We start from the raw sequence: 26,098 nt of genomic DNA on the forward strand, positions 1-26,098 counted from the left end.
TATTGGTGGTTAAAACTCAGTTGTAATACAGAATTCTGTGATGCACAAGACAACATGGCACTTTCAATAGTTACATGTGGCTATTAATGATTGAACTAAGTACATACTTAGCTCTCATAAACACAACAGGAAGCATGACTATAAGAAGCTTTGAGCTCTCTAACAGATGGCTAAAGATGAAAGTTATGTTCTCAGAAAGGTGGAAAGGCCACCTTGCTGGAATGGAGACTTAGTGGACTACACAGTGATCAATAGAATCACATGGCAAGTAAGGGTGTTACCTAGCGTTGTCCTGGGGGCCTCGGTTCTAAAAGCAACAGGTGTTTCAAGGTCTGTAGCAGGTTCAAGGTCTGTAAAAGGAACTGAATTAACAAATAGGAGCTTTCAAAAAACATGTACAGACACACACACAACATTTGCTTCAAAACGATTCTGCTAGCATGATACAGCATCTAGAGTGTGTGTGTGTGTGTGTGTGTGTGTGTGTGTGTGTGTGTGTGTGTGTGTGTATACATATAATTTTCTGGTTGAAGAGTAGTATGGACTGAATTGTGTCCTCACAATTTATATACTGAAGGAGTAAATTGAAGTGGGCTGCATTTGAAGACAGAATGTTTAAATATGTAACTAAGGGATCATAAGGCCAGGGCTCTCCAATTAGTCAAATGTCCTCATTAGAAGAAGAGACAGTAAGTATGAACATTTATAGATAAAAGGCCAGGTGATAATATAGCAAGGCAGTCATTTATGAGCCAAGAAGAGGCCTCAGGAAAAACCAGACCCGGAAGCACTTTGGTCTTTGAGTTATAACTTCTGGAGCTATAAGAATAGATCACTGTTAAGAAGCCAATATGTAACACTGTGGAATGGCCAGTAAAACTAGTAAAACTCAAGGCAAATACAGGTCCTTTTGCCTAGACAAACAGTAGCTTGCACTGCTTTCCCAGTCAGGCATCATCTTTGCTCTCATTTTGTAATGCTACAGGCAAACAGTCCCTCATGATCCAATGCTTAACTGACTCTAACAGGGAAGACATAGGACATTTTTACTAACTTGCATTCTGAGACACTAAAAAGAAAATAACTTCCAAGTTCATGAAAATATGACTGCATTAAAGTTTCTGTAGTTAAGAAATACACGAGAAGCCATTAAAAAAAATAACCTCTCATGGATTCATTCACTGCCCAACAGAGAAGAAAGACACATCAGATGTGTCTCCTCCAATTGTAAAGGTCTTGCCAACCAATATTGTCCCTTCTGTAGGAGACATCTGTAACAATGTGATATGTGCAACCGTTGGGGAATTTCAGGCTCTTTGAACCAAGGACCCTTTGTTTACATAGGAAACCTAGTGTACCTAGAGTTGGGTAGCTTTAGTTTGTGTACTCTCAGACAATTTTGGGAGATTAAAAGGAGGTAAGCTTTAGTAATTTTAAATTTATGGTTCAATATATTAGAAAAAAATTTAAAATCTTTAGGAATTTCAAAGCTTGGTGTACTTTCTTTAATTCTGGACCATGTATGAAAGCTGTACCCCATACTATTATTTTAACTATTGTTATTGAAGATATTTTGAGGTGGAAATACCAATACGCCAATTGAAATTATTAGTTGAGAAAGTCAAGACTAGAATTTTCAAAAACTTTCCTATAATTGTCTGATTGGGCTAACATGGCTGAGAATCATCTAAATTATGGTGGAGACAGAGAAGACTTTAATTTATAGTAAGGTCAGAGTTTACTATTTAAAGATATTCTGCTCTTAGATGTTATGCTCTTCAGACTACTAAATCAGATTGATAATATGTTATTCAATCATATTGGCAAAATATTAACAAGAAAAGAAGCTTGGCACGCACAAATAAGAGGTGGACACAACAAAGATACACAAAACTGGTTCAACAAAGAATTTTGGTTAAACCAAACCCATAAAGCAACATGTGAATACCTTAAAGGAATTTATGAGACAAACCAATCACACAAACTAGGCCCATGCAGCTAACAAACAAAAGGCAAGTACTTCTAAGGATGTTCAGTTCAAATGAAATGAAGAATGTAATTGGGTGGCAACATGGGATGATCCTGACAATGAACAGAAAATGTATTTGTGGAGAGTCAGGAGTATCGTTACCTATTGTGGTCACCGGATCCTCTTTTAAGGGAATAACTGGTTCAAAGACTGTAGTAGAAACTAGCCAGAAATAACAACAAGAACAACAACAAAAATGAACAAAAAGTCCTATCCAAACATTATATTTACAAAAACCTACTCTATTCATTTAAAACAAATTCTAGCAGAATAGAAACATGTATGAAATACACTTGAAACAGTCTGCCATGTTGTTAACTATGAACCAAGAGAATAGAACATCTCAGCTCTTAGATGTGAACTCCTCTCTTAGACAGGACCCAAAAGCCTTGTAGGCACAGGCCTACAAAGTTGTTCTCATACTCTTATGATCTGAGCCTACTTAATGTACTAAACAGATAGCTACAGTTTGAATATGGCTTCTGTCCTCTGAGGCCCAGTCCACAGGTACTGTTAGAAAGCAGTGGTACCTTTGGATGACAGGATCTAGTGAAAAGGTCGTTGAGGGCATGAGATGGCTTGTACGACCCCTTGATAGGTCTGTATAACGTTTTGAGCTCTCCAGAGAGGATACATATAAAAATGAAAAATTGCTCTTCCAATCCTCTCTATTCCTGGTTTGAAATACTTTCTAAATATTATACTTGCGCTACCATAGCACCACACCATGAAATGATACAAGCTTGAAACAGTCTTCACTACAGAACCTATGATATGCAGCTAAAGTGTGAGCATTCGAGTATTTGAACTAGACGAACTTCTTTGTAAGTAGCCCATGCTAGTAGTTTTACTACAGTGAACAAAGCTGACTAATATCTAGACCAAATCTACCTCACTGAGAAGATACCCAACTTGAGTACTTAAGAGAACATTACAAGGGACAGCTACTCTGTCTGTGGCATAAAAAGGCACCCAAGGAAAGTGTGGCCATAAATCAATTATCTGATTAGGTCTAAGCTCCCAAGTTCAACATTAAAAACTCTTTAACATGCCTATAGGCCATACCTACTCAATGATCGAAATAAGACCTTTCTGCTATATCCCAACATCCATAGGTACCCACTGCTTTCTAACAGTACCTGTGGACTAGGCCTCAGAGGACACAAGTCATATTCAGACATTAGCTATCTGTTTGGCACATTAAATAGACTAATAGTTGCAGGAGCCTCATGAAAGCCAATCAGTTCCTAGAAGCCTTACCATTTTCATAAGAGGAAACTTGCTTCCTTTCATTGGCTCTTGTGTATGCTCTGCCCTTCTGAACTTCCCCATTATCCTCCACTCAAGACTATGCTAGCTTCTCTGTAGGGATTACTTTACATTTATCAAGTTTTAGGAGACAAACACATGGAACCAAAACAACATACTGCAGAGACCATATGCTCTACAAAGCCTGAAGTATCTACTCCCTAGCACCATTCAGAAAACACTTATTGTTGCCTTATTGTTACCCAATGCCTACTATGACTCACAGGACCTGACAGTAACTGAGAAATCATCCCCACTAATACAATCATATACTTGCTCTCTTGTTGTTCCCTATGAACACTTGGTAATGACTAGCATAGCCAGAAAAACACAGAGCATAAGGACTCACCACCCCTTAACCACTGCCTTATCCATTATCTGAGCTATTGACCCTCAGTTGCTATTATACTTCCTGTAGGAACTACTTGGATAAGCTGTCAGAATTCTTAACCCAGGACCTACACATTTACCCAGTTCTGTCGGAGGTGCTGCAGGGCTCCTTGTGGTTTTAGGTTTGGGATGTGGAAAGTCTGGTTGTTGAGACAGTTTGGGAACTGAAGGAAGAAAATACCAGGTTAATACAGGATTGGGGGTTTTAGAAATGACTAGGAATACACTTCTTATGGTTTTTTGAACTTCAAGAAATTTCCCTTTTGAGCTATGGAATATTTGTCATATTTTTGACATTGTGCTTTTTTATGCTACTTGCTTTTCTCTGAGAAACAAAATTCATGAAGAAATATGGATCTACATATCAAGAATATTTCCTATAGGTACTCATAAAGGTTCCTGAGTGGAGGAAGGCTCCAAAGACTTGTAGAGTTATAGTGTGTACAAGTATGCATGTGGTCGTTTCATGCTAATGGGAGCCCAAACAACTTCAATTGACCAGTCTTGAATACATTTTCTACTTTCATCCACATCAAAGCAAAGTTTTGTCATTCCCTAAAACGGTAAAAACTAAACCATGCAAACAGTGAAAGCACAGAAATCTAGAGCTTAAAAAAAAGCAAATCATATTATAAGAGCTGCACAAATTAACTCAGCCTAGAAGGTGCATAGAATCCCCTATAGCCATGGACAGAGATGGATGCCCCACAGCAAAATATGGATGTGATGAACATGATATGAACAGACAGGACAAATCTAAGACAGTGAGTCTATATGCATATATGCATATATATATATTGTTTTTCAAAAAGTCAAGTTTCATAAAAATAAGATGTCTTTTTAACACACATAAACATATCAAGTAGCTGAATGGCCAGAAGATGCAGAAGCCGTGTGAAGCAATGGTCATGGGGATGATAAAATGTGAAGGAAATGCAGAAGAACATGTTATGCCATTACCTAATGTTGTCCCTGGAGTCTCAGTTCTAATAACTGGTTCAAGGCTTGTAGCAGGAACTGATTGAAAAAACCAAAGAAACCCTATGAATGCATGGAATGTTAGAAAATTCATCTTGCCAGTAAAAACATGGTTTCTTGTTTTTCTCTGCAACATTATTTTTAATATTCTTAACTCTGAAGAAAATGAATATATTTTGTTTCTTCAAATACTTCTCCAAAGAATCACTCATTTGATTCAGAGATTAGTCACTGCCTTCAGACTGTGCTGCGTACCTCCTTGAACTCAGGTATAGAATCCTACTGCTGGTTAATTATCCAATTTTAGCTAACATGAGAACTAATATAGAACATATGACTCATCATCAAAGACAGAAATTTTATAAAAGGTAAATATCCTTTTATAAAAAAGAGTATACATCCACTATAAACATTAAGCAATGCCAGATGTAAAAAGGAGTGTGTGTGTCTGTGTGTGTGTGTGTGTGTGTGTGTGTGTGTGTGTGTGTGGTTTACAGACTCTGTGGTGATTCACAATGACTCATTAACACATTTTGCCACCACAACAAATATAAGGTTTGTATTTATATCCTCCATTGAGTATATGATGGACACATGACTTATTAGAATCAGACAGAAAGAAACAGGTATATAGGGTGAGAAGGAGGCAGAGGAAGAAGGTAGGAAGTGTTACGGTCACACGACAGTTTGTCTATGATGTGTGTTCATAGGTATAAGGAAGTTGAAATCATACCCATTACGAGGTAAAGTCTTTGGAGAACACAGTTACTAAACAAGAAGAGTAATTACGCCTTGGTTTTTGTCATCATTGGGTTGGGTTATCATTATTTCTATGAACAGAAAGAGAATGATCTTGTGGAGAAGTGAGAATTATTAAGTCCCACAGGATCGAGTTGAAGCTTTCAGCTCCCCTGTCTCTTTAATTGATTCTTTGAGCCCATCTGGCAGATCTGACAGAAGAGCATCAATACATTATCCTGCCTGGGAAGTCAAGTTTACATGTTCTTCATGTATTAGCCCTTGTCCCTCATCCTTCCAACCTTGAAATCCCAAGCTAATTTCTTACTAATTATTTTAGATATTTTCACAAAGCTTCTATATGTGTAGCATTTGGGTTGCTTGACTTATTTTAATTTGCATAAACATGCTACCTTATATCACTTTCTGTTTTTATGCAGGAACAGCTTCTGTTTCTGTTGTATTGCCAACTAATTGTTAAATGAAATACATCTCCTACTTCAGAGCCATGGGCTGGGGTAGCTTAGAAAAATGAGTGTGAGCTTAATGAGTATAGATTTGAGCAGATTGTTTGGTCCAAACTATATTAATCAGTCTTATCTTTAAGATGTGAATATAATCAGAGAGTAAGTAAATGAAATGGTCATCGAGAGACATTACTCTTAAGACAGAATCATAAGATGCTTATCCATGTGGTGTTCTCTTTGCAAACCAGGAGTTTACCCTAAAGAGATATATAGGATACCCTCTAACACAGAATAAATCACAAACCACATATTTACCCAAAATTGTCTGAGGTACTTCTGGGTGGGGTGTGGTTTTAGGTTTGGGACGTGGACGGCGGACTTTTTTTGTTGTTGAAGCTGATGGAAGAAAATTTAGAATTAACATGGTGCTGATGAGTCCATAAGCTCTGCCTCGCATGATATACCCTGTCGGAGCTTTTTTGTTATTTTTAAACCTTTAATAGTTTGAGATAAGAAATTCTGTCATTAGGGTTTGAATTTTTTTCTCTAGTATATTAACAGATTTCATTAATAATGGAAAATCCTCCAGAGAAAAGAAATTAATAGATAATTTCATTTAAGAAAGGTAAGTTAGGAATGATCCCTATTTTTGAACATGCCTCTAACCCCAGATTTGTTATAACTCCATGTTCAACTCAAGTGGTGTGAATTTTGAACCAATTCTACAGTAATGCTTTTAATTAAACATGACTGTGCCTGGGGAATTTCTGCACTTGGTGACTTACTAGAGTAAATGTTTTTGAAAGTCACTGAAACAACTACAGAGCCAAAACCAGTTACACAGAGCTTGAATGCAGAAAGCAAACTTCTCACACAAGGATCACTGTGCCACCACTAGTGCTTCAGTGGAGGCGTAAAGGAGGGCCAGGTGTCATAACCATTCAAGGAGACTCAGCCTGACATGACACAATTTCAAGGCAGGGCATGGATCAGATAGCTGTGTTGAATTAAGTCAAGATTCTTTTCTGTTGAAAAGAAAATTTTCAATACTTTGAGATGAGTCCTGTTGCAGGAGGACACCAGGAGTGTCACCATCATCTCAGCAACTATGGCAAAGCTCAAGAGTAAACAGAAACAAGTACCCACAGAAGGATATAAAGAACCATTACCTAAAGATGGCTCAGCAGTGATAGGTCCCAAGTCTGCTGCAGGAAATGATCAAAGCCAATTTAAAACAAGGAAATGATAAAACCACAAAGCAATCCATCAAATTCTCTCAAATATGAGGTTTCCCAGACTAGTATTGGCTTTATAGTCAACAACAATGAAAACAACAAATTCCAAAAACTTTAAAGTTTCTATATAAGAGTCCACAAATGTTTGTACAACATGGCTCTCTCCTTAGCATTTATTCATATAGCTAACGGCAATTTTACTTGTTTATCTACAGGGTTAGCTGTAAGTTTTGATTTCTTTTACATTAGCAAATAATATATAGAAAACTCTGCTTAGACAAATGTTACACATGAATAAGTTCATATGAGAGCAATTATGATAAAAACTATTATGAGAAATTAATGTGAAAGCCAATTATGGTGAAACTATATATTGGAAAACAAATCCTAGAGTCATGATAAATATGATTATTGACATATTTAAGCAGAAGTGAATATTAGCTTTACTATACAAAAGAAAATTTAGATAATGATTGATTTCGTTGAGAAATCGAGTTTGAGAAAAAGATAAAGACCTATGTTTGAGCAAAAGCAAAAAAAGAGCTAGCCCTGGATGGTCAGTAGTCCACGGAACTTGTTACTACATCTCTTCATTACCAAGGTAGAAAAGACCTGGCTCTAAATAGTAACAGGATATGCCAATGGGCTCAAAGCAATCATGGAAGTTGGGCATCTGCAGTGTTCTTTGTAGACTTCCCCCCCCCCCACCAAAAAAAGTCATTGTTCAACTAAGCAATTATCACCCTTCTCAGTCAGGCCACACTCCTAGTTCCTATCTCTCTATTATCTCTTCCCTCACCCTCCAATACAAGGCACCTTCTTGTCTCTGTAGTACTTGGACCCATTCTTGCTGGCAAATCTATAAGGTCAAAGGTTTCAGGTTACGTGCGTGCAGTTGGTAAAACAGTGGTTACTGCTGCTGTCCCCTGTCCTTTTCTTCCATTCATGAGAGTTGTCCTTTGGTCATCTAAGTCACTTGTTACCTCTAGTGAATAGCTCACAAATGCTAATGTGGCATTTCATCCAATAAACTACATAGAGGAGTTTTTTTTTCCAGTTTATAATCAAAAAGCAAAGTGTAATTAAATAACAAAGGAAGAAAACAAAAAATTCTCAGGTATCAAGGAATTCCTCATGAAAACAGCATAGGAAAGTCTAGGAATTAGCCACGATACCATGCTGGCAGTAGCTGCTTCCTAAGGATTAAGCCTTCACCATTAATCACACATGTGAGTACTACTTTGGCCATACCCAGAGAAGAGCTACGTGGGCCCAAGAACCACATTTACCTGGTTTAGTCTGAGGTATCTTTGGGCTGGGGGTGGCTTTGTATTTGGGACGTTGACGAGTTCTTGGTCTTGACGATTTTGGAGCTAGAGAAAGCAAAGTTGTTACTGTGGTTGTATGAACAGGGAACTAAAGAAAGACGAGCATGTGAATGTGAGGTTTCTGAGACCTTCTCAGACTCTCGTATAGAGGGAAAAAAGTCTCGTTTTGGTTTGGAATTATTTCTTAGTAATATGTATGTAAAACCGTTTTGGTCTGCTGACAGTTGAGACAGACTCTATGACATTGTTTTTGTTATTCTGAAATCTTAATTGTTAGTTGCTAGCATCAGAGAAGTTCAGACCCAAAGAGAGTTGGATGCATGACATGTTATCACACCAGAGAGACCTGGGCTAACCTGCTTTTGGATACTTGTCCTTATAAAGACTCAGTTTAGTGATATGACCCAGAAAATTAGCATTTTAGATATGTTTTACACTTTCTAAAATCATTTGGGTACAATGGAAGTCTTTCCTATCTTCAAAATAAAAAGAAGTCAAGAACCATAGCTTAAGGGGTAGACACTCTGAAGTAGGTCCGACATTTATCTTTAACGTAGACTACTGAATACTGAGTAGAGTCATGAGCTTTGTGAAGCATTTGTAAAGCAAGATAATGGGGCTGTGGGATGATCTCTACAGGAGCTGCAGAGAGACTTATAATTAAGTCTTATAAACTATGCTTTAAGTACTCTTGACATACTTAAAATGTGAAATACAGTCAGTGGTAAGACATTCTTGTGAAAGAGAAATCCCCTGACCCAGATAGATAGGAATTGGACAATAAGCAGAGAATGTAAAGACTAAAGACTAAAAGGTCATTACCTAATGTTGTCACTGATGCCTTGGTTCTCGAAATTACAGGTGCAATGTCTGTAGTAGTAACTGACCAAAAGCAATACATGAGAGAAATTAAGAAATGTACAAAGTAAAGGGTGAAATATTTTAAGCCTGGTATTTTTTTTTCTTACGGGAATAAGAGATACTTTATTTCACAGCATTGAGTGACCATGGCCCAGAAACACAGATTTAGATTACCCCAAATTCTATGCTTCAATGTGGAAACGAGTTCATGAAGTTCATATAGTTTTTTTTTTTTTTTTTTGGTTCTTTTTTTCGGAGCTGGGGACCGAACTCAGGGCCTTGCGCTTCCTATGTAAGCGCTCTACCACTGAGCTAAATCCCCAGCCCCATATAGTTTTATAGAACAAAGAAAGTCATAAATAAAGGCAAATTTCAAATGCATTGGTGGGTACATTAGAGAGACGGGTATAGCAAGACAGAAGAAACTTTGCTATAGGTCCAATATGCTATCTGATAACAGTCTTAATTTTTGGATTGGTGGAAGAAGTCACAAGATGTTAGTTCTGACACAGACGTGATCAAGGAATGTAAAAATGTTACATTCAGAAGCATTTGTAAAGTCTAGGGAAACTCTATTACTGCCAGTAGCTGGCCAGATCCTCTGCCCTCTTATACTGCAAGACACTCGCATCGTTTTCACCCAGAATGGCTGTGAGGTTGCAGAAAGTGTTTTCCTAGTTTTAACTGTCTGATTCTGACAGTCCTATTCTGACACTGTTGCTCTATAGTTGTATGACGTGGTATAGTAACTTATTCTGAAAATGGCTATGGAGGTTTCTGTTATGTTTAAAACACATTTGCCACCATTACTTTTGATGGTTGTTAAAATAGGGAAAGTATTGTCGACTGTACTGTTTTCTGAAGATCTGTGACAACCATACAGATGAAAATGACTGCCTTCTCTTTGTAGTCAATGGGCTGCTTACTGAGTTCCTGTGTTTGCTTATCTCAAATGGATAGTTTATATGTAATTATCCAGCATGTGAAGAGATATGGAGGACTGGCAGTATTGTTCAGCAAAGGATCCCTCCTGTAGCATGAACAAAAACTTGATTTCAATTCTCAGACCTTCCCAACTGAAAGAATAAAATTATTCAGAATAAAAAGGGAAATCATACAACTTTTTATCTCAGTATATGTGATTTCTATAATTGAAATGATTCTTCAAAGACCAGAAATAAAGAAGTACACTTCTGGTATTAAATCTCTTTGTACTTTTCTTTTCATTAAATCTAGAGGATTTTGCCACTACCTAAAGACTGACCCTGGACTCAGACCTCATAGGTAGCAATGAATATCCTAGTAAGAGCACCAGTGGAAGGGGAAGCCCTGGGTCCTGCTAAGACTGAACCCCCAGTGAACTAGACTGTTGGGGGGAGGGCGGCAATGGGGGGGGCGTTGGGAGGGGACACCCATAAGGAAGGGGAGGGGGGAGGGGGATGTTTGCCCGGAAACCGGGAAAGGGAATAACACTCGAAATGTAAATAAGAAATACTCAAGTTAATAAAAAAAAAAGGTAAAAAAAAAAAATCTAGAGGATTTCATGTAAGTTTCGATTTTCTCATAATCTAAGCATTGGTTTAGAGATTGACTTTCCCTGATTGTTCAGCGAACCAAAGCACGAAGCTGGATGAAAAGGCATCAGGGATCAGTGTCCAAATTAATGATGCACCGAGATGATGAATGAAGCTGGGACAAGACGATGAAGTCATTGTTAGAACTTTTCACGAGGGGAGTTTCTCAGCAGAAAGGTCCACTCTTGTGGAATCAAGAAAGGCCCACTATCAGAACTGATGAGGCCACCACAAGCTTCAACCAACCTTACGTTCTCACACACATGCGAGGAAAGCTTCAGGAAATTCCTGCTTTGAACGATGGACGGACAGAGCCCCCTAGACTTTGACAGTATTAGGTGCTGCAAACAATCTATTTGACTCTGAAGGTCAAAGGAAGGGTAACGTCCAGGTGTTTAACTGAGCAGATGCAAGAATGACCAGCATGGTGTTGAAAGGGCCTCTGCCAAACGTAGCACAAATAAGAAGTCTGAATGACGACGAAACTGAACACACAGATGAGGAGAGAGATGAGAGGCGAAGTCTCAGGGAAACATCAGCTAGAAGCACATGTGTTACCTATGGCTAGGGCAGGGGCTTCGCTTCCAAATGTGACCGGCTCATGAGCTGCAGCATCAAACATAAGGAAATGGATGAGGAGAAAACCATCTTAAGTATTCATAATATTTAGTTCAGAGTTAAAGAACACAGTTTATTCTGGGTTGATGCCAACTACTTTCTTGATAGGCTTAATTTATAATGAGAAAATTTCTTAATAAATGAGAGTTTTACACTGTTCAGAATCTTAGAAGTTTTCAGTTGTAAACAGAATTTTCAAAACCATTATATAAATTTTTGTAATATTGTAGAAAAACTATCCAGTTACCAATTGCCATTTAAAATACCAACAGGTACTTCAAAGGAAGTAAATTCCTATGTAGCAAGTCTTTGGACTGTGTCCATTACAGAGGAGCACAGTTCCCTCCTGGGTGCAGGATCTAAAAATAGCCAGCGAAATCACTTCAAGTTGTCACAGGTGCAGAAAAGTCCAACTTCTGCACATTATAAACTCAGAAAGGCCTAGAAATGCTTTTTATAGCACATGGGATTTATAAGACTACCAGGTATACAGTGTTCTTATCTCCTACATGTAGTGTGAAGACTTTCAGAAGACAAAGAATAACGGTGGTCTGTCATATTAGTTTATACGGAAACCCTTTCAATGACATTTCCAAATATAAAAGCGTGTTACACTGGGACAATGGGGATTATGTTTATCACATTTCGTTGGTGGCATGCCCGATGTGGCTTTGGGTTTAGCAAGCAAATGCTTCCCAAGGTATTACAATTAGTTAAGCTGTGTGTGTGGAAATCAATGTCAAGTGGATACTCTCTTCCCATGTATACTCTAAAGCATTGGAAACATAAGACATTAATTACCAGGCTGGATTTGGGGTGCCTCTGGCCTGCGTGTGGCTTTAGGTCTCTGGGGTGGTTTGGGAACTAGAAGAGAAGGTATTAAAATTACTATAATGGTCATGGTTGCGACCGTCAAGTTAAGGATGTATAAGTGGAGAAACACTCTGGGTAGACTCAATTCGAATGTAAAAATAGTTCCTGGAATAGTGGAAGTGTGCTCTGGTTAACCCTTCATTGGTACCATTAGTTTTCCATAGAACAATCTCAAGAAAATGCTTAATATGCTTCTTTGAGTAAAGTACTAACTACCATAAGACTTTCTTCTTGATTACAATATTTAAGAAGGACCAAATATATCATTTCTACTGCTCTGCTTTTCTTTTGCTACAAAACAGTAAGATAGAGAATTTTCAAGTTGCTCGAAAAGAAACCTGGGAAATCACCCTAAACGTCTGATATTAACATAAGAAATAGTGATCCATGGTAACCATTTGGGGGAATTTCTTAAAATGGTCAGAGACAAACTGAATTCTGAGACAGTACAGTAAAACAATTATAGTCACAATCTTACCACTAAAATGAATAACAAATATCTTAGAGCACTGAATGTTGCAAAGACAAACCACCAGGTTTATACTGAACTCTGCATCATAATCAGCCTATGGTATTCAAACATACTAAAAACATTCACTGATGGGAATGTGTAGCTTTTCAGAGTTTCATAAGCTTGATGAGGAAAAATGATGAGATTTTAACATGAAACCGGAAAAATGCATGCCCTTTGTTTAGTCCAGGATGGCTACAGACATCTGTGAGGAAGCACAGATGTCTCTCTGAGCATCAGGACATGTGACTGAAGGACAGAGGAGGGTCAGCAGAGAACGAGGAAGCTGTGCCCAAGACCACAGACCTTTCCTACACCAGTGTAGCAGGTTGTACCGAAAGAAGTCCCCAGCCTCCAGGCCCTTCCCACCCACCCATGAGATGAAGGAAAGCATGGTTGATGGGGTGAGGGGGTGACAGAACTTCAGTCATGCCTGGGTTGGAGACCATGAGACAGAAAGAGAGGATGCAGAATTACCAATTGTGGGTACCAAGATCTCTGGTGGTACAGTAGCGGGTTCCAGAGCTATGGAAGCAAAACACCAAGAACACTTATTATACCATGGAGTAATAATATCCTAAGGAAGGTTGTCCTGGGTCATAAGGCAGAAGCTGTACACAAAGTCTTCTTGTTTTCCTGAACGTAATTTCCCTTTTGCTTCTCTTATTCAATCCACCCTTGCTTTCCCATACCTCAGCCGTCCCCCATGTGAATCAGCTGTAAGACCCTAAAGATTCTTGCTTTTATAATCCAGGTCATGGGCCAGCTTTTCACATTGTACACTTAGGAGTGTAGGGTAGATTTAAAGATCTCAAGTTACCAACCAACCATACTGTTCCTTATAGCCCAGCGTTTTGGAGGGGTGGCAGCTAGCAAACTAGAAGCAACATCACTGCATCTGTGGTAACTGGGACCCTAAATAGTCACATTTACCAGGCTTGGACTTGGGTACTTCTGGACTACGGGTGGTTTTAGGACGGCGGCGACCTGGCTTTTTGGTCTTGTGTGGTGGAGCTAAAGAAAGGAAAATTTCTAGTTAGCAGAGAAAGGGTAATGCTACAAAGTGAGAGTAAAGGTTACATGTATTTAGTCACATATTTAAACCTCTTGATCGACCCAGATACATTGTTTTCCTACTTTTACTTTCTAGTTGGAATGTTATTTCTCCAGAAGTGTCTAAGGGGTACCCCTATTCCTTTTACCAAACCCCTTGGCTTCCTGTTGTGACATAAAAAATAGAGCAAAAGCAATTTAGTGAAGATTTGACTCACATTTCCAAGCCCCAATGCATCACCTAGGGAAGCAACAGCAGGAATTCAAACAGGAGCAGAGGTAGGTTCCTAGGATGGATGCTGCTTCCTGGCTTGCCCCCTGCCACTCATTCTGCTTGTCTTTTTCCCCTTATTCTTTTGTTCACTCTAAGTCCAGGGTGCTTTTGTCACTTTCTGTCATTACCCAGTTACTTAAAATGCGGAGTTTGTTTAGTTTGTTTTTGTGTTGTTTTGCCCCTCCCCTCCCCTCCCCCTCTCTCTCTTCCAGTCCCTTTCTCTGTTTTAGAGTTTGTCAAAGATTTACAGATTTCCAAACAGATCTCCTTATTCTTCCGCTTTGAGACAGACGTTGAAAAAAAATCTCAAAAGTAGTGTACAGTTTAGAGGAGACGGTCACACAAAAGTTTTGAAGTGATACTATCACATAAAAGTTATGAAGAAGATTGGTTTTCAGAAGCACTAAGAATTAAAATTAAAATTTGGTGTAATATTACAAAGCAGGAGATTTTTCTTCCTCCTTAGCATTAAAGAAACCCACATTAAACAATAGGGAAAAAAGCACCTAGAATTTCAAAATTATATCAAGGGAAACTTTTTTAAAATGAGAAATATTTAAAGGCTAGAGGTAGCGTAAGATTTAAAAATGTTAGGAATAATCAAGAACACAAAGGCAAACGGATACTGATGTGTACTCCATGGACATGAACCTGAAGTAGTCACCCACTCAGTAACTGCATGGCCAACCAACATTATTGGCGATGCTGATGCTTTCTCAGGGCTCTGGCTCCTGAAACCGCATACCAAATTACCAAGGGGGAAATCAAGTCAAAGGAAAAATGAATGTAAAATGGACTAAAATGCAGGATATGCTCATTTTTTAAACTTCTAGCTTGAGTAAGTTGTAAGTGGTGAAATTTTATCCACACAAGATGTAACCTTTCCTCCTGAAATCAATTCCTGGGGCTTTAGACAAAATGAATAAAAATGTAGCCAGCTGAAGTTTGGAGAAGGAAATGGAAAAGGGGCAGAGGCCTGGGCCTTTGGAAGTTGTGGATCTAATCCACTAAGCAGGAATTTTCGTTGTGAAGGAAACTGTTGTGTAACTGGCCAGCAGAGTGGCAGGATGGGTCTGTTCTTTGCTTGGTTTGGGTTTGGTTTGATTTTCTCTTTTCTCTTTTGTAGAAAAAGAAGCTATAAGTGTTAACTTTGTTGCTCCCCCCTCCCACCTCTAATGGATTATCTGGTGACACATCAGAATATTCAGATCTGGAAAGATCATCTTGCTTTTCAAGAAAGTCTGCAAATGTTAGCGTTTTGAAAAGTGAGGAGGGGAAAAAACATCTCCCAAAGGGAAGCACACCTATGCCTGTGGATGCCAGGAGTCTCCACTGGAAATAACGGGTTAGAAGCAGCTAAGGAAAATCTCCTTGAATATAATGTCACATCCAAGGCAGTGTGGCTTTCATGAGTGTCCCGGAGCCTCTGTTCAGCCAAGCCCAGGCACAGGGTAGATGTTCTTGCAAAAAAATAGCTGCAAAAAAGATATCTGAAGAACAATTAAGTGTTTTTAAAGCAAAGCGAATCTAAGGACAAAAGTTGGATACAGAAAGTGATACAGGCTATTTTTCCACTTTGATTCAAGGAAGCAGCTTTACCCTTTGTTGACTGTGCAGATGGTCGAGTCTCGGGTTCTGGGGCTGCAATGAAAGCAAGAAATATCAGAGCAGTGCTGAGGGGTTCGACTAAGGCAGAAGCTAAACATCCCTTACCATGAGACACATCCGTTCACTCCTTGATGAAGACATGGGCAGTTCCAGCTTAGGCTATTAAGGCTTACTAGCCTCATATCCATTGCATAAACCCCAGCAAAAGAATTACGAATTCTCGTTTGTCCTGCTGGTCTTTGCCATGCCTCTTACTATAAATGTCTGACAGCTGTCTCAAGGATGTTCTGAATTTCTTGCCACCTGCCATTTTGTTTCCTACAGAGCGGTCATGTCCAACCCAGGAAGTGAGAAGAAGGCAGTGTACTGTCCTCTAGTGCCTGCACTCTGTTAGTTTTGAAAGCTGCCAGGTTGGCTGGACCTCGTGTTCTTTCACAGAAGATAAGAAACTTTAGTGTGAAAGGGCCACAAGTCTTCATATGGTACCAACGATGGTTAGGAGTATGTATTGCTGGTAAACAAAATCCATTTGGTTAGTAAATCAATGTGTGTCCAATTATGGTCTCAGGTTTCATGAACTGTTTAACAAATTAAATAACACGATAAATAACAAACCCTCCGCTGATCAAATGATATGTGAGCAAATCTATTCTATTTTCGCTGACGATAGTTTGGTTACATTTATTATGTCTAGGAGAAAACAACCAGCAGGCTCTTTCCAGCAGATTTTGGGTTATTCTACTCAATAAAAAGAAATTTCTCTCAAGAAGATAATTAAACTTAACTGTATTTTCGAAGCATTGGGGAAATGAGAACTTATTTTATTTCTTATAAAAAGAAATCAATTGATTTGGCCCATCGGCTTTCATTACAACATAAACTCTCCTCCTATTTATTTGGCTCAGATAGTACTTGTCTGAGTTAACCCTGATAACTCTGTGTGAGAGAAAGTGGCAGGTTTGGGAAATGCAAGGAGTGATAGGGGCAGGAGTGGGAGGGATGAGAGAAAGAGGCCACAACAGAGGTGTTTATGTAACAACTTTCTAGGGACTAAATGACTTGCTTTCAGAACTCAAAAGGAAAGAAAATATAGTCATTCAGAACCAAGTGTGATACCACCTTGTGGATTAATACACAAAAGTGACAGTTCTCATTGTATGAGACAGATGTGGGAAAGGCAGAGGCTCCAGGTTTCAGAAATGTACTGGGTCATGCATATAAAATAAGCCAGAGACTAATGTGAAGCTTCACTGACTAACCCAACCACCAAGCAAAAGCAGCTCACATGGAAAGCAAAATAGAAAAGCGGGCATTCGAGCTGAACTGGGAAAATCAGGGATTCTCCACACTGAGAAAGAAGCCTTTGGTGGTTTGCATGCTCTTGTGAACTCCAGCTAGAAACAGAAACCGTCTGCAGAGCTCATTTTTAACACCAAAAGTCTGTGGCTAAGGAAGTGCTTTGCAGAGATCCCTCCCATGCTCTCTGCTGACTTAGGTCACACACTGTCCCTTACTGTGAGAATTGAGTGTTAACCACCCCTCCAGTGGTGATCCTGACTGGGAGCTGGAAAGGGTGAGGACCCTAGGCTGTGAGAAAGCTTAAAAAATCAAAGGAACAAAACCACACCAGCTTCCAAGTAAAAGCTCTGGTAAAAAACCAAAGCATAACAAAAAAAATCCAATTACGTGTCTATTTGAACATTTTAAAGAGTAACAGCGTGACCTCTAATTCAATTATCTTAAATTCATTTCTAGTAATATGACATAAATAAATGTCAACCAATATTTATAGGCAGTTTGTCTATGCTTTCCAACTTTTGTGAAATTAACAGACATAATTACCAAGGAGGACTATTTAATTTGCTAACCAAAATACACAGTACTGTTTCCCATCTGCTTGGTATCTGCTCCTACTGGGAATGGAATTGTCCTGTCCTCATTCCAAACCTAAGAATTGTTTTTAAAACTCATATACATTAATTCCTGCCTGCTTCAACTGACAGAGCTCTTTAAACTGCTAGGACACTTGTTTTTTATACACTGGGCTTCTTCATTTGGCAAACTTGGCCAGGGTCACTCACACACTTGCCATACCCACTCAGTGATTCTTAATGCTGGGACCCTTTAATACAGTTCCTCCTGTTGTGGTGACCCCAACCACAAAATTCTTTTTATTTCTACCCCATAGCTGTAATATTGCTACTTTTATGAATCGCAATGTAAATATCTGATATGCAGCATATCTAATATGTGACCTCTGAGAAAGTGTCGTTTAACCACCCCCCCCAAAAGTGTTGTGACCTAGAGATTGAGAAACACTGCTTTATTTCCTTCAGGCTGCCACCTACACCTGGAGACCCAGCCACACAAATTTATTTTCTTAGCAGTTGCTCGTGTTGCCTGACACCATCATGAAAATAAATCATGACCACTTAAGCAGAGAACCTCTGGCTTTAATAACTGCTGTAAAAACATGCCAATGGTGCAGATCCAAGTTGAGAATCCTTTACACAGCAGAGCATAGAATGCATTCTCTCGAGAGCGAAGGCTTTAAAATTCACATGACAAGTGACAGTTAGAACCACCGAAGCTCTCCAAAGCTAGTTTTATAAATTGATATCCAAGACTGTTGTGTAAGTTCCAGATAAACTGTAAAAGGTGGATACTGGATCATTCGATACGTTCCACAATCCTTAAATAGGCACTTTTACCAAAGAGCCTTCTAGACCTTAGAAAGATAGCATAAAATCGCCTGAGCAGTAAACAGAATACAAAAATCACCCTCAACTCAGAAGGCTTGGCACGTTCAAGAAACAGCTCTTTCTGGCCCTACAACCAGAACTGAGGAGTTCCAAACAAACAGGGTTCTTAGAAGATGGAACCCACTCCCGCCTTGCCAGCTGAAAGGCTGTTATTCAGAATTCCAGTCAACTACGGGGCTGGAAAGTATGCTGTAATACAGACAAGGGGCCCTCACCCCTGTGGCTAGATTTCTGAGTTCTCTGCATGATGGTCACGAACATAACTATCTCTCACAAAGTTCAGAGTAACACACGATAATGCCAAAGGGCCCGGTTGTGCTGAGGTCATCTGGTTGGGTTTTCATACTTTCCATGGAAAAACTGCATCAGATACCAACATATAAATTGGAACTTCTTGAGCCAAAGAGTTGCACAAAAATCAATCTGTCAGCGTTGTTTTGAGAATGCTACAACGGAGGATCAGAGAAACTGAGTTTCTCCGAGGATCACATATGGTGTCACTTCTAGACTGAGAGACTATTTTAAGTTTCAAAGAAGTTAGCTGGATTTTACTGAGTTAAAAATAAACAAAATTATCAGCAGATTCCCAGGTTGCTATATAAAAACCACAAAAGATAAATCTCCTACTAAAACTAAATAAGTGGAATGAATTTGTCATCTTGGAAGATTTTGGAAATATTCCATTAAAAGAATATTTCATGTTCCAGGCACAGAGAATCGCTTACGGAAGTGTTGCTGCTTTCTCGTAACTACTCAAAGGCTGGTTTTAATCTAGGCTTAATTATTTCTCACTGTTACTGATATCTACTAGAAAGTGGAGGTATGTTTTGATGTTAGTAATTGATTGATAAGCATAATTAGAACAAACAGCCTCTGATGGTTTACAAAAGAGCCAAGGTGCTACATTCTCCATGGTGAGAAGAAAGAACAGATACAGCACTAAGTAGCATCGGGATGTTTAGAAATTTTGGAGCATTTGTCCTTGGACTTGTAGTTCTTTCTGGTGACGGGAAGGGAAAATTAACAACGTAGAGATAGTAAAAATCTTCTTCAAGAACAGAGTGACCTTTCAAAACCCTGCCATACCTAGTAGTCAGCCGTAAAGTATGCACTGAACAAAATTTGGAGGAAAGAATTTCTGAGCCATCGCAACACATATAGGTCAGAAAACATACTGACATTACAAAGTGAGAGGAGTGAGTCAGCTTGCTGAGCAAGTACCTGGCCGTCCTATTAGGCAATGAACTTCCTTGAGCTGCAACCTTCCTCTTTCTTCCACCTGAATCCTACAAATACTTGAAGGCTTCACGGCTGCAACTCAATCCTTCTTGGAGCTTCTATATAAGCACTACAGGCTAAAGTTTTATACCTTACATTTTATTTTCATTATTATTACCCTTCAGGTTATAAGAAACTTGAAGCCCAGAATAACTTCCTCTCTATAGAAGCACACTTTAGGGCAGCGTTTCTCGACCTTCCTAAAGTTACAACCCTTTAGGTTGTGGTGATCCCCCCAACCACAAAATTATTTTCCTTGTTCCTTCATAACTGTGATTTACTACCGTTATGAATCCTAATATAAATATCTGTGCTTTCTGATGGTTTTAGGCAGTCCCTGTGAAGGGTTTGGTTATTCGACCCCTAAAGGAGCCATGACCTACAGGTTGAGAAGCACTGCCCTAGGGCAAAAATGATCTTCAATGCAGTGCACATCCAGAGCTATGGTGGCAGGCCCTCTTCCCCAGCTTGTCCCCAAATCTAGAAACATCTTATTGGAGACCCCTGTTTTCTCTTCTCTATTACTGTTAGTTACTTTCAAATATTGTAAAGAAACTGCCCTACAGAGAAATATAATTTTCTTTTTACTCTAAGGAAGCAAGCATGATCTATTTGGATTTAAGTAATTTGAAAAGTTAAAGAGACGTTGATTTACCAGGTTTGACTCTTGGCGGTTTGGGAGTTGACTGTCGTTTGGGTGTGGAAGGAATAGATGTAGTTTGCTGGGGAGCTGGAAAGAAGAGTTAAGACAGCTTCAGTAAGTGACACTTCCCAAAGGTCAGTCACATGGTGCCAGTAACCATAAATGCACAACCCTGCTGAATACAAGGACTACATAGTTCTCCTTGAATTCCTAGATGCCCATGCTGTGCTTTCTACAGAGTACATACTCAATAAGCTTAAGTGTTCCCTGGCCCAAAAGAATTATGTTTCTATAAAGGCCCACTTAAATTTCTACTTGAGGGAAAATACTACTCAAATAAAGGTCCTAGAAACTGAATACCTTGGAGGCTCTTTAGATTATAACATAAATTAATTTTAGGGTAGAACATAAATTAATTTTAGAGTATAACAAATTAATTAAGAATTTATGTTATATGGTATCTATATGATTTATTCCATATTTTAGATTTCTAGAATGGGGAAGAACGTTCAGGACACCTTTATCTTGCAGTTCATTAACGCCTTCACCAGACACGAATGAACTCCATTATTTTTCTTTATATGACACGAACTCTCTCTCACACATCTTTGTGGGTATATCCAGGATGCAGGCACCACTTGGTTCTTTCTGAACTACCATGGATTGAATGCTACTACTGTGCTCAATAGAAAGAAATACACTTAAAACACATATCACTCACTTCTGCTATACTTCTATGGTCAACAAAGTTGAAAGAAACCAAGAAAACTACTTTTTCAACGTATATCGCCCTGAGGATTGTGCAAATCCCTTGAGGATTGTCACAAGACTAACTCTGAATAACTCAACTCCTTGAAGGATCCCATTGGAAAGAAAGAAAGGAAATGATTAGTCATTAAAACACCAGAGGCAAATGTCAGGGGTTCTTTGCTGTCGCTTTACCTGTCCTTTCAAAGCCTACAACTACACAGAAATGATATCAGTTACCAGCTGTCGTAGGTCGTACTTCAGGACTGGTGAAGATTTCCACGGTTCGGGGATCAAACGATGCTTCACTTGGAGCTGGAAACATAAACACCCCACCCCGCCAAGCAATCTCAGTTAAAGTGAGGTATTTGGGGGCTTTCAGCATGCTTTCAGATGGCATAACTTGCATGCTAGAAGGATGGGAAAAGATACATGTTGTCCTCAGCTGGTGGACGACACTGGGATGTAAAGCAGGGCAAAGCTAGAATGCTAATTGCTCAGAGCAGGCAAACTCGGTCCATGAACACAAGGGATGCAAACCGTAAGCACAGGGCAAGAGACGCTGCAGATGACTGACAAGATACCCATGCAGTTTCTGAAGGCTTTTCCTTTTTCACAGCTTAAAGATTGGAAATCCGTTCTTTTGTAATTCATTTATTACAAGAGAAAGTGTCAGATACATAAAATGGAATATAAAAGCTGCCTGTATAAAAATACATCATTCATCTATGTTCAGAAATAGAAAAGAGGGAAATGGTTAGATGAAATGGGATCGAATGGTCACTTTGGAAGAAAGGCATCCACGTTGGTTATGGAACATTTAATGGAAAACAAAGCACAGTTTCTCTGTTAAAGACATTACCCAGTGTTGCCCTTGGCTGTTCAGCAGTTCTAGAAGTTTTAGGTGGGACAGAGTCCAGAATAGGATCACTTGTTGCTGTTGGAATAAATGTCAACATTTATAAAGGGAATAGAAGTTCCTGGGGATAAAATACAAACTCCTGAGTAAGAAGTGGTGCCCCATAAAAGGAAAATATCAAGGGCACTGGAGGGATTGCTAACCAATGCTTTAAGCCAGTGAGTCAATAAGAACTAAGATGGCCGCACTCTGTAAAACACACATCAGAACTATCAGAACCCACGATAAAACAGCTATTCCCATTCAACTTGTTTTCAGGTGCCCTTTTTCTAGTTTCTTCCCTTGTTTTATAGCTGCTAATGGAACCTACTATGAGGATTCAATTTTATTACTGTTTTTATTTTCTACTGTATAAAATTATTTATCTTTGGCTTCCCATACAAATAATACTAAGTTCCGCCCACCATAGATGGGTCAGTAAGTGAATGTAAAACTTAGACAGAGCTCTACTGTAACAAACGAGTGATGTTCCCATCCTAGTACGGTGCCTCTCAGCTTAGCAATAAAATTAGTGCCCAAGAAAGCTCAGTTGTGAGAGGCTGCTGTGTGCACGGCAGTGTATCCCAAGTCTCCATGTTCTGGATGTAGATGCGCCCCCTCCCGTAGTTAAGAGCAGATATGTCTCTATGCAATGCTAAATGCTCCTGTGCAGAGGAGAGATCCTAAGCCAGCCCCATTTGAGAATCACTGCCCTACAGAATACTCTCTAGGAATACAAAATATTTTTGGAATGTTTCCGGACAAAAGGATAAGATGTCATTACATCACTTTCCCCCGGTGGTGGATGCATCTATCTGTGTACTCTCCCTTGTGTGACAGAGTTTGTTTACTGATAAAAATAATGACTAATCCCCAGTGGGAGGTATGGACAGGAACTGTCTCCCTGACACAGATGGAGATAGCTACTACTTGCTGTGGAACTCTGGGGAGCACACTTCATCTTAAAAAACTAAGAAAGCGACCACTAGGTATAAGAACCCCCAGGATCCAGAGGCATCACGGAAAGGTTGGGTATACCTGTGTGGGGCTCTACTTCAGTCTCATCAGAAGTTGCTGAGCTTGAGACAACATCGTAAGTTGCTTAAAAATAGAAAGGTAAAACAAAAGACATGTTAATTTTGCTATGTTACACGTGGTGGCCTGACATATTTTAGTGGCGGCTAAAGCACAGGTTTACATAGGCACTAAATTCCAGAGCTGTAAGTCTCACTACTGACTGAGCTGACAGTCACCACTGCTGTCTTAGCTGCAGGAATTTACCATGCTGTGGCCCTGGCCTAGAAATGCTGTGAAAATGTTGTCATTTGTTTATAATGAAGTGAAGCCAGCCCTAAGTCAAAGAACTCAAACAAGCAGAAACACAAATCTAATAGCCATATGGCGGCTAGGACAGAGGCCTCTAAAGAAGGAAGGAGAAGGCACATTGAAACGGAAGGTTCTATTTGTAGAATCCATTGCTTAATCTTCCTGCTTAGTAAAAGTCTCCAGTACAGTACACCTAAGGAGCAAATGGTACTTAAAAGTTCACATTGTCTCATGCATTAATCTCTTTACCCTTGTTACCACCCCTGAGATAGAGGAGAGACAGGCATTGCCACCAGTTTGTATATTTTCTAGACCATAAAGTCGAGGTTTATAGTGATAAATATAATTGCAGTGTTCATAGGGGAGGATTGTAGACTTAGTGCATTTTCACCCTAATTTCAGAGCTAAGGACAGTGGGCCTAAAACCAAGGCACACTTGGCACCACCTCTCTTGGTTTTATTGAGAGGCAACTTTTTATGTTCCTCCACAAATTCATGGTCCCTTCTACAAGGCAGGTAGATTTGAAGGCAGAGTTTTATGTTCTGTATAAAAGGAAGAAAGTGTGGTGCATGCAAACATAACTATTTTAATAGAGGGATGAATTTCATGTTCCCGTAAAAGACTTGCAAGGAAAAACAGTACTGAAAATCTTCTTCTCTTGGTGTACCAGTAACTGTCACTGTGGAAATAAGAGGCAGAGAAATCAGAGTCTGGAGGTAGACACTGCTTACTTAGGGCATTTGAATCGGCCTATAGAATTAATAGCATGGACGTAGCATGCAGGAGGATTTAGTCATTGGACCCAGTGACAATTTAATGACATGGAACTCGTGCTAATTGGAGCTGTAAGATTGTATTAGATGGTGAGACAGAGTCACAAAAGAGAGAACAGCTCATGCAATCCTATAAGAGGACACAGAAGAAGTGTGTCCCTTCTTCTCAAGTCCTCAGAAATAGAACATCCTGTGTGAAAATAGGCACACGCTGTGAGAATCATATTTCATTAGGACCTAACATTTTAATGTAAAGTTAGCCTTGCCCTGCTTTAAGGTTCAAGTCAAGCATCTAGGCATGAGCTCTGTTCCCCTCTAAATGTTAGGAAATGCACTCAACTTACACATGTTCCTCTCATCTTGTGAAATTACGAATTAATATCTTGGCTTATATTCACGCCTCTGGAAAATGCCATGGCTGAATTTATGGTAAATACCAAATCTCCTTTCTATTGATTTTTCTGCAGTCTATATTTCATTCTAATGGATATTAATTAATGAACCCCACTTCTTATATTTACACTTTGAGGTTTCAAGCCAGGCTGACAACTACAGGCATCATTGGGAATACAACACTTTGCTATTGTCTGGTAATTATGGTTCATGTCTGAGCATTGTTAGGAATCCCTTACTTTCAAGTCTTTTTTTTTCTTTTTAACATACTTGGAATTCAAATAACATACTAGTCAGCACAGTTGTTCCCTATATTTCTATCTCAACTTTTTGAGAGTTGAGTGGTAAATAAAAAAAGAAAAGAAAAACAAAACCCAACCTACTTTTTACACACTAGAAATCTTATGTTGCTTGGACGGATTGAAAAGCAACCACTTCAACTTCCTGTATTGAATCAAACCCCTGGACTCTGAAGTTACAGATGTCAGAGAGGAGGGCGGAACTGAAAAGAAATTCTCTGAAAAGTGCTCTTAAAATCACCGTGAGTTCTGAATTTCCTTACAAAAACTTTGGCATCTATAAGTTCTTACAAAATTTTGCATTTAAGCCTGCCTAGGTAGATTTCACTAAATTGTTTGGCCTGTTTCTAACAAACTATTCTAGGTATGAAATTGATGAACAGCCCCAAGAATTCAGGGGAGTGCTACTGTTTTTCAGACAGTCTGCATGCCACCATGCCTTTACTGGATAAAATGCTAATGCTATTTGGAACTAGGCAGTAGATTTAATATTTAATTCACAAGTCGTCTGTGAGACCAGAGTTGAAAGAAAAATCAAATTTGAGAGCTAAAATGGGTAGCACAATTCAAAGCTATGACAAGCAAACTAATGAGTCACAACTGTACAAAATTTTACTTTCAGCTTTCCAGAAGTATTTATACTTGCCAGATCATTTGTTATATTTTATTTGCTATATATTTTTCCTTTGAAAAATTAAATATATTCAAATACCAACATAAAGATACCCAGATAGAGTCATGAATAGTATACCAAGCATTTCAAATAAGAAACAATGTCTTCTATTTTGCTTGGATTTCTTGAATATCAGTAGCCATATGAAAGATTTTTCCCTTCCAAACATGATTTCATGGATAAAAGACCTTACAGGGAGAGATTCTGTCATAGCTGTTTTGTTTTTACAAGGTTTATGTACTCTAGAGCCTAGTACCCAGTAGATCAACAGTAGAATTAACCTGTAAAATTCCCACTTTAGCACCCAAACTAGTTTGGAAGATAGGTTAAGGCCTTCAAAAGAGTAATGGCCTTCTGGCCTAGATGTGGGCATGGAAGATAAACATGTCTTTAGCCACTTAGTAATGTAGAAATGTGCACCTCAATACCTACTACCAGAGTTGCCATTGTTATGCATGAC

General features: G+C 39.0%; 1 protein-coding gene across 50 annotated transcripts in view; it reads right to left on the reverse strand.

The window, feature by feature from the left end:
- The window catches only part of Abi3bp (ABI family member 3 binding protein), a 216,708-nt gene that overhangs the window by 60,975 nt on the left and 129,635 nt on the right, over positions 1–26,098 (reverse strand). For 20 of the 50 annotated variants that reach the window (XR_010056273.1, XR_010056272.1, XM_017598128.3 and 17 more), the window contains 17 exons: positions 23,212–23,274; positions 22,138–22,212; positions 21,516–21,590; positions 20,541–20,615; positions 15,837–15,878; positions 13,844–13,924; positions 13,388–13,435; positions 12,328–12,390; positions 11,467–11,514; positions 9,296–9,355; positions 8,435–8,518; positions 7,080–7,115; positions 6,226–6,306; positions 4,688–4,744; positions 3,808–3,891; positions 2,132–2,191; positions 282–362 (listed from right to left, as the gene is read on the reverse strand). Coding sequence is in view for 48 of the 50 variants with exons in the window: in XM_017598128.3 (XP_017453617.1) it covers positions 282–362; positions 2,132–2,191; positions 3,808–3,891; positions 4,688–4,744; positions 6,226–6,306; positions 7,080–7,115; positions 8,435–8,518; positions 9,296–9,355; positions 11,467–11,514; positions 12,328–12,390; positions 13,388–13,435; positions 13,844–13,924; positions 15,837–15,878; positions 20,541–20,615; positions 21,516–21,590; positions 22,138–22,212; positions 23,212–23,274 (1,113 nt within the window). In the remaining 2 variants the exon portion in view is untranslated. The remainder of the gene's footprint in view (positions 1–281; positions 363–2,131; positions 2,192–3,807; positions 3,892–4,687; positions 4,745–6,225; positions 6,307–7,079; positions 7,116–8,434; positions 8,519–9,295; positions 9,356–11,466; positions 11,515–12,327; positions 12,391–13,387; positions 13,436–13,843; positions 13,925–15,836; positions 15,879–20,540; positions 20,616–21,515; positions 21,591–22,137; positions 22,213–23,211; positions 23,275–26,098) is intronic. The other 30 variants (XM_063270909.1, XM_063270907.1, XM_063270916.1 and 27 more) reach the window with 17 other exon arrangements.

Source organism: Rattus norvegicus, chromosome 11, assembly GCF_036323735.1.
Source record: "Rattus norvegicus strain BN/NHsdMcwi chromosome 11, GRCr8, whole genome shotgun sequence".
NCBI classification, from domain to species: Eukaryota; Metazoa; Chordata; class Mammalia; order Rodentia; family Muridae; genus Rattus; species Rattus norvegicus.